Genomic DNA, 18,997 nt, shown 5'->3' with positions numbered 1-18,997 from the left:
GTATCCAGCTAATTTAATAATAAGCTTGTAAATGAAATTGAATATGCTTTAAATAACAAAGAATTAGATTTGAACATGACAGGCCTTGTTTCCTCTCTTTTGGAAGGCTACCTTGTGGTTCCGGCAGGAGGAGGGGGCACTTTCCTCGGAGGGTTCATCGTGAACAAGTTTAAGCTGCGCTGCTCAGGGATCATCAAGTTTTGTTTCATGTGCACCATGTCGAGTCTGCTGGCAATTTTCATATTTTTTATTGATTGTCCCAATATGCCTATGGCTGGAGTGACCCAGATGCAGGACGGAAGGTAAGCAGGGGAAAAACAATCTCTTTGCAAAGGAAGCTACTCCAAAAGAAAGCTGCAAAAGTATATCACATCTATCTATCTATCTATCTATCTATCTATCTATCTATCTATCTATCTATCTATCTATGTCACCTGCCCTATCTACTATAATTATATATATCTAGCTGTGTTACCTGTATCCATCTGTCCATCCATCCATCCACAGTATCTATCCAGCTAGCCATTCATTCATAGTATCCAACTATCCATCTATTTTTGCCCTATCTATATGTCAATCTATCTATGTTGTCTGTGTCTGTCTATTATTCATCTATCTATTTTTCTATCATCTGTCTTATCTGCTGTAACTATATCCAGCTAGCTGTGTTGGATATAAATATTACCTATCTGTCGATCCATCTGTTTCTCTTGATCCATCCATCCATCCATCCATTCTATTCACAATATCTATGTCCATGTATCTATGCTGCCTGCCTGCCTGCCTGCCTGCCTGCCTGCCTGCCTGCCTGCCTGCCTGCCTGCCTGCCTGCCTGCCTGTCTATCTATCTATCTATCTATCTATCATCTATCTATCTATCTATCTAGCTAGCTAGCTAGCTAGCTATCTAGCTATCTAGCTATCTAGCTATCTAGCTATCTAGCTATCTATCTTTTATCATCTACTGAATACAGTATATCAATCCATCAGCTAATCCCTATCATCCACTTTATCTACCTTTCCATTTATCCATCCATCTTCTGTTCTATGGAAGAGTGGTAGACAGAGAAGATCAACCAACTAGCAGACATTGGATTTTTAATAAATAATCCAGAAATACTACAGTGTTTGGATTTTCTTTCCAGTCTTCCAGAGAGGTTGCTACCCCTGAACCACTGTTGGAAGTATACAGACACTGCCTTATACTCAGTTCTGACCATTTTGGGGGGGAGGGGCATGGCAGATATTAAAGTTGAGGTATGAGGCATTGATACAGTAGATGCCCAAGGATGCTGTACACTCATGGCTGAGATGAATAGCAAGACCACTTAGACTTTTATACCGCTTCACAGCGCTTTACAGCCCTCTCTAAGCAGTTTACAGAGTCATCCTATTACCCCCAACAATCTGGGTCCTCATTTTACTGACTTTGGAAGGATGGAAGGCCAAGTCAACCGTGAGCTGGTCAGGATCAAACTGCTGGCAGTGGGCAGAGTTAGTCTGCAATTCCGCCTTCTAACCAATGCGTCATCATGGCCACCAAATTAGCATCTAACGACTATTGAGATATATCAGTAACCCTTAGCTGGGTAAATCTCCTTCTTGCCTTGCATGTTGTTTTCAATTGCCCCAACTGATAATGCTAGGAAGAAAATATATTGATCGATGATATGTTTTGTTTAGCATCTTACTGCAAGGTCACCTCAACCTGTCTGACCCCTGCAACATGGAGTGCCATTGCCTGCGTGAGACCTACAATCCCGTGTGTGGGAACGATGGCATCACCTATTACTCGCCCTGCCATGCTGGTTGCAGGAAAGCATCAATAAACCACGAAAGTGGGGAAAAGGTGTGTGGGGGATGCCAGTCTTCACTTGTTCTCCAAGTCCTTCTCATGTCCAAACCCTGTTGATGTGTAACCAAAGGATTGAGGTTGACTCTGTGTGTCTATGGAGAGAGTAGAGTGGAGTGGAGTGGAGTGGAGTGGAATGGAAATTGGAATTGGAATTGGAATTGGAATTGAAATAAGCATTAATTAGAATTAGAATAGAAGTTGCAAGAGGACCTTGGAGGTCTTCTAGTCCAATCTCCTGCTTAGGCCACTTCAGACAAATGGTTAACCAACATCTTCTTAAAAACTTCCAGTGTTAGAGAATTTATAACTTCTGGAGGCAAGAAATTGTTCCACTGATTAATTGTTCTCACTGTCAGGAAATTTCTCCTTATTTCTAGGTTGCTTGTCTCCTTGATTAGTTTCCATCTGTTGCTTCTTGTCCTACCCTCAGGTGCTTTGGAGAATAGCTTGACTCCCTCTTCTTTGGGGCAGCCCCTTGAGTACTGGAACATTGCTGTCATGTCATAAGTAACCTGGAATTAAGGGAAAAAAACTTCCTAACAGTGAGGAGAATTAACTAGTGGAAGAGCTTGCTTTCAGAAGTTGTGGGTGCTTCATCACTGGAGGTTTTCAAGAAGAGACTGGGGCAGCCACTTGCCTGAAATGGTATAGGATCTCCTGCTTGAGCAGGGGGTTGGACTAGAAGACCTCCATGGTCCCTTCCAACTCTATTCTGATTGATTGATCTATCATCTCTAGTCTTTCTCTTCGTTAGACTAAGACATAACAGTTCCCTTAGTCATGTACATGTACAGACCAGATGCCGTACATGCATAACCAGATACTGTGGGCTGAATTTAGGAATGTTTGCATGCAAATTATGAGCTGTACCACTCAGTTGTAGTTTGTTTCCCCTGAACAGCACTAGCCAGAGAAAAGAAATAGACCCCACTGTGTTACAGTGTGAAGTGGCTGTTCTAAAGTACTATCCTTGCTTCCCAAGGTTTATCATGAATGCAGCTGCATTATTGGACCCAACACTCCGGTCTCCGGCTTGGCTACAGCAGGGAAGTGCACATCTTCATGTGAAAAAAGGACTCTCCTTTTGATTTTCATGTTTGTTATCATTCTCTTCACATTCCTAAGTAGCATTCCTGCGTTGACAGCTACACTGCGGTAAGCTACAAGGAAATAAGACTTATTTTCTCAAAGCTCAGCCAGAAAGAATGTTTTTTAAGCCATCTAAATCTGGGGTCTCCAAACTTGGCCATAAAACCTGGGGATTTCAATTCCCAGAATTCCTCACTCAGCAAACTTGGCCACTTTAAGACTTGTAGACTTCAACTTCCAGAGTTCCCCAGCCTGCATGGCTCGGTGAGGCATTCTGGGAGTTGAAGTCCTCAAGTCTTAAAGTGGCCAAGTTTGGAGTCACCCAGTAAACTCCAGCACCCCTTTCTTTCTTTTTTTAAATTAAGTCTGCAGGCAAATTAGTTATTACTCCAGATCAACATTGGCTATAGGAACAAAACTGGGTTCACACTACACTTTAAATCAGGGGTCTTCAAACTTGACAGCTTTAAGACTTGTGGACTTCAACTCCCAGAATTCCCCCCCCCCCAGTCATGTTAGCTCAGGAATTCTGGGAGTTGAAGCCCACAAGTTTTAAACTTGCCAAATTTGAAGGCCCTTGCTTTAAATCCTAACTTGATGTGAGCAAACCAGAAATGGCTATAGTTATATGTGGTAACCACAGATATAGTTAGTGGGATAGTCCGGTTGTTCACACAGCCTGCTTAAAATGATTGTGTGATGACCCAGGGTGGGATACAAAATAAACACAGTCACAAAAACAGGTGGAGCCCTTTTTACTCCTTCACTTTGCTTCAAAGCTTCAAATATCCTTGACCGGAGACAAAAAAAAACTCCCCCACAAGCAGTTACGAAAAGGAGGAAATGCCAGTTAAATTAAAAATGCCTATAAATTATAAAGAGTAAAAACAACACAAACTACATTGAAGCAATTAAGAGAACCAGGCAAGATAAGGGCTTGAAGACATCCACAGATATCAGAACACACACTGGGAAGGACGGCAAACTCAGAGAAGAACAGACTAGAGATATTTCCATGCTTTGTTTCCAGCACTGGCCCATACGCATGTCCGCCCTTTTAACCAGTTCTCACAGCTGCAGCCCATGAAGAGGATCAAGGCACTTTCCTCCCCCGTAGACCATGCCATTCATGTCCCTCCCTTATCCTCTCCTCTCTGTGTGCCCTAGGATGGAGAGGGGATGGGCCTGGGTTTTCCTCTGACTGCCCAGCCCTTCCCCAGCCTCCTCCACAACCTCTGGAGCCACACTTCCACTCCCTGTCGGCTGTTCCTCCTCTCCCTCGGAATCAGTCTCCAACAGGGGCATGACAGATTGCCTAAGTTCCTACAACATCCCAAGTCACAAATGAATCAGTCAAACTAACCAACTAACCTTATTTATTCTAATGAATCATACAGTGTGAAGCCACCCCATGCCTGCGGATACACCATTGTGTTTAAGGATATATTTAACCTATAATTTGGCTTAGAATGTGTTCCATAACAGGTTACACTGTAATAAACTACAAGTATTCCTTGGCTTATAACCATAATTGAGTCCAAAATGTCCATTGCTAAGTGAGACAGCTGTTAAGTGAGTTTGGCCCCATTGTACAACCTTTCTTGCCACAGTAACACAGTTGTTAAGTGAATCTGGCTTCCCCTCATTGACTTTCCTGGGCAGAAGGTCACCAAAGGGGAATCACACGACCCTGAGACACTGCAACCGTCGTAAATACGAACCCATTTTCAAGCATCTGAATGTAAATTGGATGACCATGGGAATGCTGCAATTGTCATAAGTCTGAAAAATAGGTTTTTTTCCCATGCTGCTATAACTTCAAACGGTCACTAAATAAACTGCTTTAAGTCAAGGACTACCTGTACATAAGAGATGGCATTTGTGTTACAACATATATATTTGTCATTCCTGCTTGTCCCTCTCCAAGAGACGCCTGGCCTTTTGTGCAGCCCGTTTTACTCATCCTTGTATGGTTAATTCATTCTCGCACTTAATGTGTGTGTGGGGGGGGGATACAGAATGGTTGTGTTTGAATCACTCTGTAGCTGATCCTGCTTGCCTTCATTTTTAAATGTTTGTTTTATGTACCCTAGGTGTGTTTCCGACAGACAGCGATCGTTTGCACTAGGAATCCAATGGATTGTTGTGAGAACACTAGGTATAGTATCCAGACAAAATCTGTAGCCTTCTCCATGTTTTGTCTTAATTAGGATAGTAGAATACAATAGGAATAAGAAATATGGAATGGAATGGAATATAGAATATGGAATAGAATATGGGATGGGATGGGATGGAATAGAACAGAATAACACAGAATAGAACAGAACAGAACAGAACAATAATATGAAATGTAATCGAATAGAATAGGAATAGAATAGAAAAATAATATGGAATAGCATAGCATAGCATAGCATAGCAATAGTAATATGGAATGGAATAGAATAGGAATAGAATAGAAAAATAATATGGAATAGCATAGCATAGCATAGCATAGCATAACATAGCATAGCATAGCATAGCATAGCAATAGTAATATGGAATAGAATAGGAATAGAATAGAATAATAATATGGAATGGAATGGAATGGAATGGAATGGAATGGAATGGAATAGAATAGAATAGAATAGAATAGAATAGAATAGAATAGAATAGAATAGAATAGAATAGAATAGAATAGATAAATGCTCTGTCTTACATATTGGCAAAAAAAAAATCAGAAAATAAAATACAGGCTGAATAGTCAAGACCTTGTTGACGATCCAAACTCTGTCAAGGGACCTTGGAATACTTATTTCTAATGATCTAAGTGCTAGAGCCCACTGTAACTACATAGCCAAAAAGGTGTTAAGAGTTGTTAACCTAATCTTACGTAGCTTTTTCTCTGGAAATATTACACTAACAACTAGAGCATACAAAACATTTGCTAGACCAATACTCGAATACAGCTCATCAGTCTGGAACCCACATTACATATCTGATATTAACACAGTTGAGAAAGTCCAGAAATATTTCACAAGAAGAGTTCTCCACTCCTCTACTTGTTGTAGAATACCTTATGTCACCAGAATCGAAATTCTAGACGTAGAAATCCTAGAACTACGCCGCCTTTGGTCCGATCTAAATATAGTATATAAAATCATACATTGCAACGTCCTACCTGTCAATGAATAATTCAGCTTCAACCATAACAACACAAGAGCAAACAATAGATACAAACTCAAGGTTAATCGCACTAAACTTGATTGCAGGAAATACGACTTCAGCAACAGAGTGGTCAATGTCTGGAATACTCTACCTGACTCTCTGGTTTCTTCCCCAAAGCCCAAAAATTTTAACCTTAGACTGTCTACTATTGACCTCACCCCTTTCCTAAGTATGATGTGCATGAGCACACCAACGTGCCTACTGTCCCTGTCCTATTGTTTCTTTTATTTTTCTTATATGTATCCATGTATTCATAACTATGTTTTTACTTATACCTATTATCTTGTAAGCAATTGACAAACCAAATAAAATAAAATAGAACAGAATAGAATAGAACAGAACAGAACAGAACAGAACAGAACAGAACAGAACAGAACAGAATAGAATAGAATAGAATAGAATAGAATAGAATAGAATAGAATAGAATAGAATAGAATAGAATAATAATATGGAATGTAATAGAATAGAATAGGAATGGAATAGAATAATAATAATAAATGAAACGGAACGGAACGGAACAGAACAGAACAGAACAGAACAATACTGTCACTTTGAATGTACACTAATCGACATACATTAAAATGAAATTTCATTGCATACAGCTCTCAAAGGGTCCCCACCTCCAATATACACTACATAAACAGGAATAAATAAATACATAAATACAAAATTATGCATATACCCATATATATATATATATATGACAGAGAAACAACACCATCTAGTTCAGATGTGACAAGAAAAACAAATCTCATGAATTTACCAGATGGATGGCATAAACCGGTGGCTCCCAACTTTTGGGCACCAGGGTCCGTTTCCATGGAGAAAGGTTTTTCTGCGGACTGGTTCCTGGCATGCCTCAGACCGGTACCGGTCCCCGAACCAGGAATTGGGAAGCCCTGCTCTAAACTGCTGAACTTTTGGCATACTGGAGTATGGGATTGGTAATCCTTGACTTACCACTGTTCATTTAGTAACCATTCAAAGTTACAACGGCACTGAAAAAAAGGGACTTATGACCATTTTCCATACTTATGGGCATTGCAGCATCCCGATGGCCAGGTGATCAAAATTTAGAGCTTGGCAACTGGTGTGTATTTATGATGGTTCCACGGTCTGGGGATCACGTGATCACCATTATAGTGACCTTCCCAACCGGCTTCTGACAAGCCAAGTCAATAGGGAAAACCAGGTTCACATAAGGCCTGCAGGGATTCACTTCAGAACTGTGGCCAAAAGTGGTATAAAATGGGGCAAAACTCACTTAACGACTGCCTTGCTTAGCAATGGAAATTTGAGGGCTCCGTTGTGGACATAACAGAGGGATTCAATAAAGATCAAGAGAGGTACTAATATCACTCTATAAAGCCTTAGTAAGACCACACCTAGAGCACTGCATCCAGTTTTGGTCACCACATTATGAAAAAGATGTTGAGATTCTAGAAAGAGTGCAGAGAAGAGCAACCGGGATGATTAGGGGACTGGAGACTAAAACATATGAAGAATGGTTACAGGAACTGGGCATGGCTAGTTTAGGGAAGAGAAGGACCAGGGGGGACAGGATAGCAGTGATCCAATATTTCCGGGGCTGCCACAGGGAGGAGGAAGGGGTCAAGCTATTTTCTAAAGCACCTCTAGGCCAGACAAGGAATAATGGATGGAAACTGAACAAGGACAGATTCAACCTGGAAATAAGGAGAAACTTTCTGACAGTGAGAACAATCAACCAGTGGAACAGCTTTGCCCTCAGAGGTTGTGGGAGCGTCATTACTTGAGACTTTCAAGAAGAGGTTGGACTGCCATTTGTCAAAAATGGTGTAGGGTCTCCCGCTTGTGCAGGCGGTTGGACTAGATCACCTACAAGTTCCCTTCCAACTCTAATTATCTGTTATAAGTTGAGGACTACCTGTATAGACACTGAGCTAGGAACGTTCCTTTTGTGAAGGATGACACTTTTGCTATTATGCTGACACTGGGAATATATATAAGGTTGATCTTGGAACTGTTTTTTTTTTTAAAGAGGTTGTGAACCATTCGGAGTGAATATTGTCTTACCGCCTGTTCTTTCTGAGTAATTTTTCCCATGTGTGAAGTTGGCCAAGTGCAGACTTTCAAAATAAATCCGATTCCAAGAAAGACAAGATGAAATATGACTGACCTCACAGAATCAAACACTCCAGCTTATTGCAGAAGTAATTTGTGGGATATGAAATGCTTGAGATATACCACACCTCTCGTTTCTGTCTTTGTATATAGGGAGCATCCCGGGCCCCATTGCTTTTGGGTCGATGATTGACAAGTCATGTCTTCTGTGGCAGAGCCAGTGTGGTGAACAAGGATCTTGTTATGTCTATCAGAACTTCTCCATGAGCCGATACACCCTGATCGCTGGTCTGATATTCAAGGTAATCCCGGATTATAGCAACAGCAATAGTAGACTTCTATAGACTTATATGTCACTCCATAGTGTTTACAACAATGGTCATTAACCTTTGTGGCTTGGCAGCCCAGCTGGGGAAAAGAGGGGTCTTCCACTCAAGTGGCCCAGTTGCAAATAAGCCACAGTCCAGTAGTTGGCTGCAGCCCAAAGGTTGGGAACCCCTGCTGGACTGTTTCCAATGTCAGCCTCTTGCCCCCAATAATCTGGCTCCTCATTTTACAGATCTCAGAAGGATGGAAGGCTGAGTCAACCTTGAGCCAGTCAGGATCGAACTGCTGGCAGTAGGCTCAGTAGCTAAGATGCTGAGCTTGTCAATCAAAAAGGTCGGCAGTTCAGCAGTTCGAATCCCTAGCACCACGTAAAGGAGTGAGCTCCCGTTACTTGTCCCAGGTTCTGCCAACTTAGTAGTTCAAACACATGTAAAAATGCAAGTAGAAAAATAGGGACCCCTTTGGTGGGAAGATAACAGCGTTCCATGCGCCTTTGGTGTTTAGTCATGCCGGCCACATGACCACAGAGACGTCTTCGGACAGCGCTGGCTCTTCGGCTTTGTAACAGAGATGAGCATTGACCCCTAGAGCTGGAAACGACTAGCATGTATTTGCGAGGGGAACATTTACCTTCACCTTACTGCATTGTAACTGCCTCCGATCCTAATTCTGCTCATCTCTCCTTAGCTTAATTAACATTAAATAAAATATCCCTTTAATTAAAATATCCCTTATATGGCAGCTGATTTAAGAAGACCTTAATACAAAATTCTTCTTCAAGTAAGTCCTTGACTTGCAACCATTTGTTTAGTGACCATTTGAAGTTAGAACAGCACTGGGGAAAAAAGCAGCTTATGAGCATGTTTCATTTATGACCATTGCAGAATCCCCCAAAGTCACTGTCAGGGTTCCAGAAAAACCCAACTCCAATTAAAAACTCAGAGACAGGCAATTTCTCAAAGTTTCCTTTTATTAGAGTAGATATACTGGCACATCTGGGAAATCCCGAATCTGAAAGTTCCAGGTTTCCCTCCAATAAGTAAAATATTACAAATCCACGCCCTGTCCCCATCATCCCATCACATGCCCCAATCACCATCCGTCCCAACTTTAGACATCCCCCTCAACCCCTCCTCAACCAGGTGCAGGAATAACATGACCTTGACTCTAAAGAAGAATGCTGTTATGTCTACTACATCCGCTCCATGCAATACCCCCCTCCCACCTTCTCAGGCTCAGGAATGTGGCAGCATGGAAGCTTCTGGTGCTAATATGGCTTCCAAAGCGGACAGTCACATTATCAAGATTCGAACACATGGCAGCTGGAATGTATTTATGACAGTTGCAGTGTCACACCAATGTCACTTTTTGCAACCCGACAAGCAAAGTCAATGGGGAAGCCAGATTCATTTAACAACCGTGTTGCTAATTTAGTGACTGGAGTGATTCACTTAAGAACTGTGGCAAGAAAGGTTGTACAATGGGGGCAAAACTCACTTAAACACCATCTTGTTTAGCAGCAGAAACTTTGGGCTCAATTGTGGTTGCAACTCAAGGACTACCTGTAGTTCAGTCAATCAGAATAGAGCTGGAAGGGACCTTGGAGGTCTTCTAGCCCAGCCTCCTGCTCAAACAGGAGACCCCATACCATTTCAGACAAGTGACTGTCCAGTCTCTTCTTAAAACCCTCCAGTGATGGAGCACCCACCATTTCTAAGGCAAGCTGTTCCACTGGTTGGTTGTGCTCACAGTTAGGAAGTTTCTCCTTAATTCCGAGTTGCTTCTCTCCTTGGTTAGTTTCCATGCATTGTTTCTTATCCTGCCCTCAAGGTGCTTTGGAAAATAAGTTGATTCCCTCCCCACTTCTTTGTGGCAGCCCCTCAAAAACTGGAATGCTGCTATCATGTAACCCTAACCCTAAACAACAAACTATACTTTGAAATCTGGGGAAGTATGGTGCTAATGTTTTAGACTCACTTGGTGCTGTCGTATGCAGATGGCAGCAGAATTGGACAGTGGGGAAGAATGGGGACCAGTTAGGGAGTCTGGAGAGGACTTGGACGAAGGTCCTGTGTCCGATGCAGAGATGGGGCCAGAACCATCAGGGAGTAGGGTTCTGACTCCAGAGCTTCCAGAGTCTGGCGGTAGTAAGGCTGAGGAATAAGGGGAGCCTGTTCCCAGTGTGCATGTGCACAGAGCTGCTAGAAGGCAAGAACAGCTGAGACAAAAGGGGCAACTCGGGAGTCAGGCTTGGAGGTGATTGCCCCTCCCATAAGGTATACAGGACAGGCAAAGGTGACGAAACCTTTGTAGGAAGCAAAGCCGTTCGTTCTGTTTTGATTAATCCTTGAAGGTCTGTGTGGACTTTGTACTTCAGTTGGTTTTTTAATAGTTCATTTGGCACTTTAGTTGTTGGCAGCAATTCAAAGGAAAGAAAGGTGGGTGCTTATCTCGAGGGACTGTTTGGGACTCATTACCAGCTGGGAATGAAAATAATTCCCAGTGTTGAAATAAAACAAGAGTTGTTTTAACTAAGCGTGCGCTTAATTACAGTCTCGGGAAGCCTTGGTCAGAACACTTGCTTCATCCAAGGAGCCAATCAATTCCAGCTCCGATTATCTTTCTTCTTTTGTATTCTGAGAAACTGGGGACACGAAGGAACAACATTCTTGCTGAAAGACTAAAAAACCCAAATTTGGATGTCTTACAGGTGATGGGCTCGTGTTTCTTCCTGCTAGCCTGCATGCTCTACAAAGCCCCTTCCCCTGGATCTCTCCAGGGCAGCTCGGCGGTCTCAGAAAATGGCACTTGTGATCTGCAGGAGAGCCAATTTTCACATCAGCCACCCAACGGCGATGTATAGCCTTTGGGCTACCTACAAACAACTTTCTCATCGTTGCCCAGAAACTCTGGCAAAAGAATGTCTTACTTGTTTCTTCCTACAGATTTGGCTTTTTCCCCCTCCTTTGGCAGGAAAAACAATTTCATGATGATCTATTATTGGTTTTTTTGTGTGTGTGCGATTTTTCACAAGCAGCAAAAGCACATGGCAAAACTTGAATCCTCGTCTCTCCACTGTGAAAAGAGGGAAGGGAGCTAAGGATCTTGAAGAGATGAGTTTCATTTTCTCCTGGATCTAGACTACAATTCCGAGATGGTCTTGGAATAATAAAAAGAAAATGGAAAGTGACAACTTTTGCAGGAAGTTTAATTTTGCTTTTTTACTTGCTCAGTGAAACACCCTCACTTTATGGAGTGTTTTGAACTTGTATTTAGACACCAAATCTGACCTCAAGATTTGTGCCATCTGTTCTCTCCACCTCTTACAGTATTAATTTATTTAAAGAAGGGCTAAACATAACTTATACCATTCCTTTACAAAGCACTAAAGAAGCCAACCATGCACTGGACCGCCTATTTAAGCTGGTGTAAAACTTTCTTTGGTATAAATATTGTCTTAACCAACCCATAGTTTGTTGATTAAAAATGTGAAATCTTCCTTAGGTAATATTTTTTGGGGTCTGTTATTGCTTGATGGTTGCAATGTTGCAGTAGCTTACGGGGGGGGGGGAAATCTGCTGTCATAGATGGAATATCTAATACAGCTTTGATGACACACACAATACCTCAAACACTTCCATTAATGCTGAAAACCGTCAATCTTAAGTCAATGAGGGATGAACAGGTTATTAATTTTGTGACCATCAGTGAAGACCTGGTCATCATACCAGCCATGGTTGGTTTCCTGTTTCTTTGTTTAATCTTGTCTATATTCATCCCCAAAATGTCTATTCACTTCCCAAAAAATCCGTACAGTGAAACAATTGTGGGAACTAGGTATGCTTAGTCCAGTGGTGGATAACCTTTTTGGGTTCCTGTGCCAAAAATTGTGCACACGCGCTCATGTGCCAGCACCCAGAAGGCAATGCGCACGCCCACCCACACCCTCTGTGAAAGCACATGCAATCCCCCCTGCCACCATCCCCTTACCTGCACTGCGCCTCCCAGCTGATTTTTGGCCCATTTGAGGCCTTTTTCGGCCTCCCAGAGGCTTGAGGAAAACTTCTGCAGCCTTTGCAGGCCGAAAAATGGGCCCATTTCGTCACTTCCGGTATTTCCAGAAATAAAGGAAGTGATGAAACGGGCCTATTTTTTTGGCCTGCAAAGGTTTTCCTCAAGCCTCTGGGAGGCCGAAAAAGGCCTAAACAGGCTGAAAATCAGTTGTGAGGCACGCACATGCACAGTGAGGTAAGTTTGCCTGCGGCTCACGTGCCAGCACAAATGGCTCTGTGTGCCACCATCACAGGCCTAGTCTTAAGAAAGAGAAGGAACTAGAGGTGATATGATAGCAGTCTTCCAGTACTTGAGTCACAGAGAAGATTGTGGGGGTGAGGGTGGAAACAACCTATTCTCCAAAGCATCTGAGGGCAGGACAAGAAATAATGGGTGGAAGATCAACAATGAGAGATCCAACCTAGAACTAAGGAGACATTTCCTGACAATGAGAATAATAAATCAGTGGAAGAACTAGCCTCCGGAAGTTGTGGGTGCTCCATCACTGGAGGTTTTCAAGAAGAGATTGTACATCCATTTGTCTGGAATGGTATAGGACAGTGTTGGCAAAGCTTTTCAGCACCGAATGCCGAAAAGGAAGTGCGCGTGGACGTGGGGGAGCACCGAAAACTGGAAGAGCCGCTCCCCAGCATGCATGTGCGCACCAGAAAGCTGAACTTTCAGTTTCTGGTGCGAACATGCGCATCGGCCACCTGGTCTTCTGGTTTCTGGCATGCATGCATGCTGGGGAGTTGCTCTTCCGGTTTCCAGCACTCCTGTGCACACGAAAACCAACATGGAAGAGCAATGGGTGACAGCTGGCTTGCCTGGAGAGATGGCTCTGTGTGCCACTTCCGGCAAGCATGCCATAGGTTCGCCATCTCAGGTATAGGATCTCCTACTCAACCAGGGATTGGACTCAAAGATGGAGGAAGAGGAGGAGTAGGAAGAGATTTCAGTGACAATAGAAAGGGAGAAAAATTATTTCTTACTGGTTACATCTAAAATCTCCTGAAATGAACCTGCCAAACTTACATTACCAAATGCACAAAATAACTTAGCAAACTTATTCTTAAATGGTTGGTTTGCACTTGTTCAAAATGCATCGTAAGGGCAAATGTTTGAATTCTTGTATTTTTTTCCCCTTTAAAAATTATTTTTAGTGGCTTAAATGGGCAGGCCCGTTTCCTCCTCCCAACCTTTTGCTGGAGATAAATGATTTGTATTTTTTAAATTGAATTCTTAATTTCCCCCAAGCTACATATTTTGCAAAAAGGGTGAGAAACTTATCTTTCATTTGTGTTGTTAAAGGGGAGATTGTGAAAATGAGGCATTGGTTTCTAGGGCTGGCAATATATCACTTGTTGTTTTTTTTTAAAGTAACGTGCTAATAATAAAAATACACCCAGCCTTTTCCCTTGGTGAGAGAATTTTTTCCATCTGCAGGGAAGGGTTTTGCTTTTATTTCCATTTGGAGGTGGAACAAAACTCCCATGCCTTTTATTTGCATATGAAAAAAAGAATATATTCATTGGCTGAGTCCAAATTCAATATTTTATTTATTTATTTTTATTTGTCAATTGTTTATAAGATAATAGGTATAAGTAAAAACATAGTTATGAATACATGGATACATATAAGAAAAATAAAGAATAAAATAAAATAAACAATAGGACAGGGACGGTAGGCATGTTGGTGCGCTTATGCACACCTCCTACAGACCTCTTAGGAAAGGGGTGAGGTCAATAGTAGACAGTCTAAGGTTAAAGTTTTTGGGGTTTGGGGAAGAAACCACAGAGTCAGGTAGAGTATTCCAGGCATTGACCACTCTGTTGCTGAAGTCGTATTTCCTGCAATCAAGTTTGGTGCGATTAACCTTGAGTTTGTATCTATTGTTTGCTCTTGTGTTGTTATGACTGAAGCTAAAGTATTCATTTGCAGGTAGGACATTGCAATGTATGATTTTATATACTATACTTAGATCGGACTGAAGGCAGCGTAATTCTAGGTTGTCTAGGTCTAGAATTTCGATTCTGGTGGCATAAGGTATTCTGCCACGAGTAGAGGAGTTGAGAACTCTTCTTGTGAAATATTTCTGGACTTTCTCAACTGTGTTAATATCAGATACGTAATGTGGGTTCCAGACTGATGAGCTGTATTCGAGTATTGATCTAGCAAAAGTTTTGTATGCTCTAGTTATTAGTGTAATATTACCAGAGAAAAAGCTACGTAAGATTAGGTTAACAACTCTTAACACCTTTTTGGCTATGTAGTTACAGTGGGCTCTAGCACTTAGATCATTAGAAATAAGTACTCCAAGGTCCCTTGACAGAGTTTGGATCATCAACAAGGTCTTGACTATTCAGCCTGTATTTTATTTTCTGATTTTGTTTTGCCAGTATGTAGGACAGTGCATTTATTTGTTGAGCTTTGAAGTTGCCATTTGTTTGACCATTCTGATACATAGTCAAGGTCTTTTTGAAGGGTAGCAGTATTGTCTGTGGTGTTGAATAGCTTTACATCATCAGCGAAGAGAACGCAGTTGCTTTTGATATTTAACGATGTCTCAGTTACTCAGAGTCACTCACGCCCTGATCACTTCCCCTCTTGATTATTGCAACGTGCTCTACATAGGGCTGCCCTTGAAGAGCATCCGGAAGCTCCAGTTGTTGCAAAATGCAGTGGCCCGCATGGTTTTGTGCAGACCCCGGTGTGCACATATATCACCTCTCCTGTGGGAGCTGCATAGGTTGCCAATTTGCTTCCGGGTGCAATTCAAGGTGCTGGATGTCACCTTTAAAGCCCTTCATGGCTTCGGACCAGGTTATCTGAGGGAACGTCTCTTGCCGGTCACATCTACCTGATCCATCAACGTAGGGAGGCAGAGAATGTTGTCGTTCCCCATCCCCGAAGGAGATACACCTGGTGGCACCCAGAAGAAGGGCCTTCTTCGTGGTGGCTCCCTCTCTCTGGAACATCATTCCCACAGAGATTTGAATGGCCCCCTCACTAATACTCTTCTGGAAGGCACTGAAGACCTGGTTCTGCCAGCGGGCCTGGGGAACCCAGAGCGGGATGGAGCCCATCAAATGGCTCATGTAATCTACTGTCGTCAGGGCGGGGGATGGGAGTTGTGAGGTGATTTTTTCATTTTATTTTTTTCCAGATTTTGTTCTATTGCACTTTATTAATCTATTTGATTCTTTTTGTTAGTTTTTATTGTTTTTTATTTTTATTTTTTGTTTTAAATATGGTTTTACATTGTGTAAGCCGCCTTGAGTCGCCCTGGGCAAATAGGCAGCAATATAAATTAAATAAATAAATAAAATAAAAAAAAACCAGAGAGCAAGAAATAGGGAGAAAATACAGATAGTCCTCAATTTACAACATTTGGTGACCATTCAAAGCTACAACGTCCCTGAAAAAGTGACTTATGACTGTTTTTCATATTTACATCCTTGCAACATCCCTATAGGCACATGATCAAACTTCAGACGCTTGGCAACTGATTCACGTTTATGACGGTTGCATTGTCCTGGGGGGTCACGTGATCCTCTTTTGCGGCCTTCTAAAAAGCAAAGCTGCTAGAGAAGCCAGATTCACTTAACAACTGGATTACTAATTTAAGAAGAGTGGTGATTCATTTAACAATGGTGGCGAGAAACATCGTAAAATGGGGCAAAACTCACTTAGCCAATGTCTCACTTAGCAACAGAAATTTTGGACTCATTTGTGGTTGTAAGTCGAGGACCGCCTGTACCATGGGACACATTCAAATTTATTTTAGTACATGCCACAATTTTTAAGTCAATTTAAATCTCCCTGTTCTGATGGGTAATAGAGTTGTATGTCGCTACCCAAGGAAAAGGCATTTTTACCTCACTTTGGGTAGTTTATTCAGATTTGGGAAACATGCTATAGATTATTTGGGGTCTCCAAATTCAGCAACTTTAAGACTTGTGGACTTCAACTCCCAGAATTCCCCAGCCAGCACATTGACGATTTCTGGGAGTTGAAGTCCCCAAGTCTTAAAGTTGCCAAATTTGGAGACTTCATATATATATATATAATGTTTTCTTAAGTTTTCGTGGGTACTTGCATGTATGGTATTCAGCTTTGTTCGGGTATTTTCCCGTGTCATTATAGTTGTGCTACAACTATACTAAACGTTGCTACAACTTCAAAAGCACAACTATAATGACGTGGGAAAATACCCGAACAAAGCTGAATACCATATATGTGTGTGTGTGTGTGTGTGTGTGTGTGTGTTTTCTTAAGTTTTCGCAGGTACTTACATGTATGGTATTCAGCTTTGTTCAGGGAAAATACCCGAACAAAGCTGAATACTATACACACACACACACACACACACACACACACACATACATACATACTTATATATGGTATTCAGCTTTGTTTGGGTATTTTCCCATGTCATTATAGTTGTGCTTTTAAAGTTGTAGCAACGTTTCGGCAGAATCTCATCTGCCATCATCAGGCTTCTGTATTGTGTTCGTCTGTGTATATATATAGAGAGAGAAGCACAGAGCTGAAGACACAAGCCCGAAGATGATGAATGAGACTTCATCGAAACGTTGCCTAGATACTTCCAATCTTACGCGGGAGAAAACCCGAATAACCAAAGATCCATATATATATACACTGTATATATCATTATATATCTGCTCTGTATGGTGAAGGCACCATGCTAGAAAGCGGGAGGCTGTGAGTTCTCGTCCTGCCTTAGCCATGAAAACCAACTGGGCGACCTTGGGCCAGTCATTCTCTCTCACCTCACCTCATCTTGCTGTTATAGGGAAAAGAGGGGGAAGAAGAAGGAGGGAATTAGTATGTTTGCCACCTTGAGTTATTTGTAAGAGTAATAAAGGCAGGATGGGAACAAACAAAAAGACAAATATAACGTATAACTTTGAATTGCAAAGTGGCTTCCCAGAATTTCTTCCACCAGTAAACAAAGCGATGAATAAAATTTTACTAGCTAACGAATGGGAAAGTCTTGCTCAATGTTGCTATTTTCAAACTTACCAGGGAACATTGATTTTATTCTTTGCTTATCTTCAAGGGTTATTCAAAGGATTGCTATTTCTGAATTCTATTTCTCTTTTGCAGGATTTTGAGAGAAAAAACATAGCCAGAGCCCCCTTTGGTCCTACTTTCATTTTTTTATATATATATATACACACACATATATACATACACACACACACACACACACACACACATATGTATGGTATTTAGTTTTGTTTGGGTATTTTCCCACGTGATTATAGTTGTACTTTTAAAATTGTCACGACATTTCGGCAGAATCTCATCTGCCATCATCAGGCTTCTGTATTGTGTTCGTCTGGGAGTCAGGCTTTCACAGCTGTTTCTGTTTTAAATTTGGTGCTAGTCTACTGCTGTGTTAAAATGGTTTTTTCTTCTAACACAGCAATAGGCTAGCACCAAATTTAAAACAGAAACAGCCGTGAAAGCCTGACTCACAGATGAACACTATACAGAAGACTGATGATGGTAGATGAGATTCTGCCAAAATGTCATGACAACTTTAAAAGCACAACTATAATCACGTGGGAAAATACCCAAACAAAGCTGAATAACATACATGTAAGTACCCGTGAAAACCGGTTATTGGAAGAAATTACTGGCCTAATCCTGTAAGGAAGGCAGGAAGGAAACATTCTGCAGTTGCTTACAGAAACTGCCTCTCCGTTAACCCTTGTTACATTCTTGGCAGGACTAGACTTCCTGTCTCAGGAATTTCTCTGGAGTTTTTTTCCCCTCCTTTGCTGGTACTTCGCTTGTGTGGAGTGACCATTCAAAGTTACAATGGCACTGAAAAAAGTGACTTACAACCATTTTTCACACTTATGACTGTTTCAACATCCCGACAGTCATGAGAGGCCAGGCGAGGAGATACCTGCCTCAATGTGAGTGATATTGAGTTCGACACACCCAGCCAATAACATGACCACCAAGCCACACCCACCAACTTAGCCACACCCACAGAACCGGTGGTTAAAAATTTGAATCCCACACCTGTATGTATGTATGTATATTTCTCACTGTACTGTAATGTAACAAAGATTTGTGTTATTGCTTGTAAGTGATAGTGCTGTCTCCTGGCCATTTTGACATGGAGCTTATGAAAAAAATAGTGGATCTATGCAAAGTTACTGTTATGGTGTGTCTGATGCTGGCCCCTCCAGTAGCCAAATCAGGGGAGGAGCAGGAGGTGTGGGAGTCCGGGTCAGTATCAAGGCAATCTGAGTGCACTGAGGGAAAAGAGGGAATGGAGCTGGCAGAGAGAGAGAGAGAGAGAGAGAGAGAGATTGAGAGGCGGAG

The 18,997-nt window shown here is 41.8% G+C and overlaps 1 protein-coding gene across 1 annotated transcript in view; it reads left to right on the top strand.

Moving 5' to 3' along the window:
• The window catches only part of SLCO4A1 (solute carrier organic anion transporter family member 4A1), a 54,833-nt gene extending 42,690 nt beyond the window's left edge, over positions 1-12,143 (top strand). Inside the window, exons 7-12 of the mRNA XM_026665077.2 lie at positions 107-302; positions 1,684-1,849; positions 2,838-3,010; positions 5,038-5,102; positions 8,405-8,553; positions 11,289-12,143. Coding sequence (XP_026520862.2) covers positions 107-302; positions 1,684-1,849; positions 2,838-3,010; positions 5,038-5,102; positions 8,405-8,553; positions 11,289-11,441 — 902 coding nt within the window. The 3' untranslated portion in view covers positions 11,442-12,143. The remainder of the gene's footprint in view (positions 1-106; positions 303-1,683; positions 1,850-2,837; positions 3,011-5,037; positions 5,103-8,404; positions 8,554-11,288) is intronic.
• Positions 12,144-18,997: the final 6,854 nt, after the last annotated feature.

This window comes from Notechis scutatus, chromosome 3 (genome assembly GCF_049901735.1).
Source record: "Notechis scutatus isolate UNSWTSFEM ecotype Mainland chromosome 3, rNotScu1.2, whole genome shotgun sequence".
Taxonomy (NCBI): domain Eukaryota; kingdom Metazoa; phylum Chordata; class Lepidosauria; order Squamata; family Elapidae; genus Notechis; species Notechis scutatus.
This window is presented reverse-complemented; position numbering and strand designations above follow the sequence as displayed.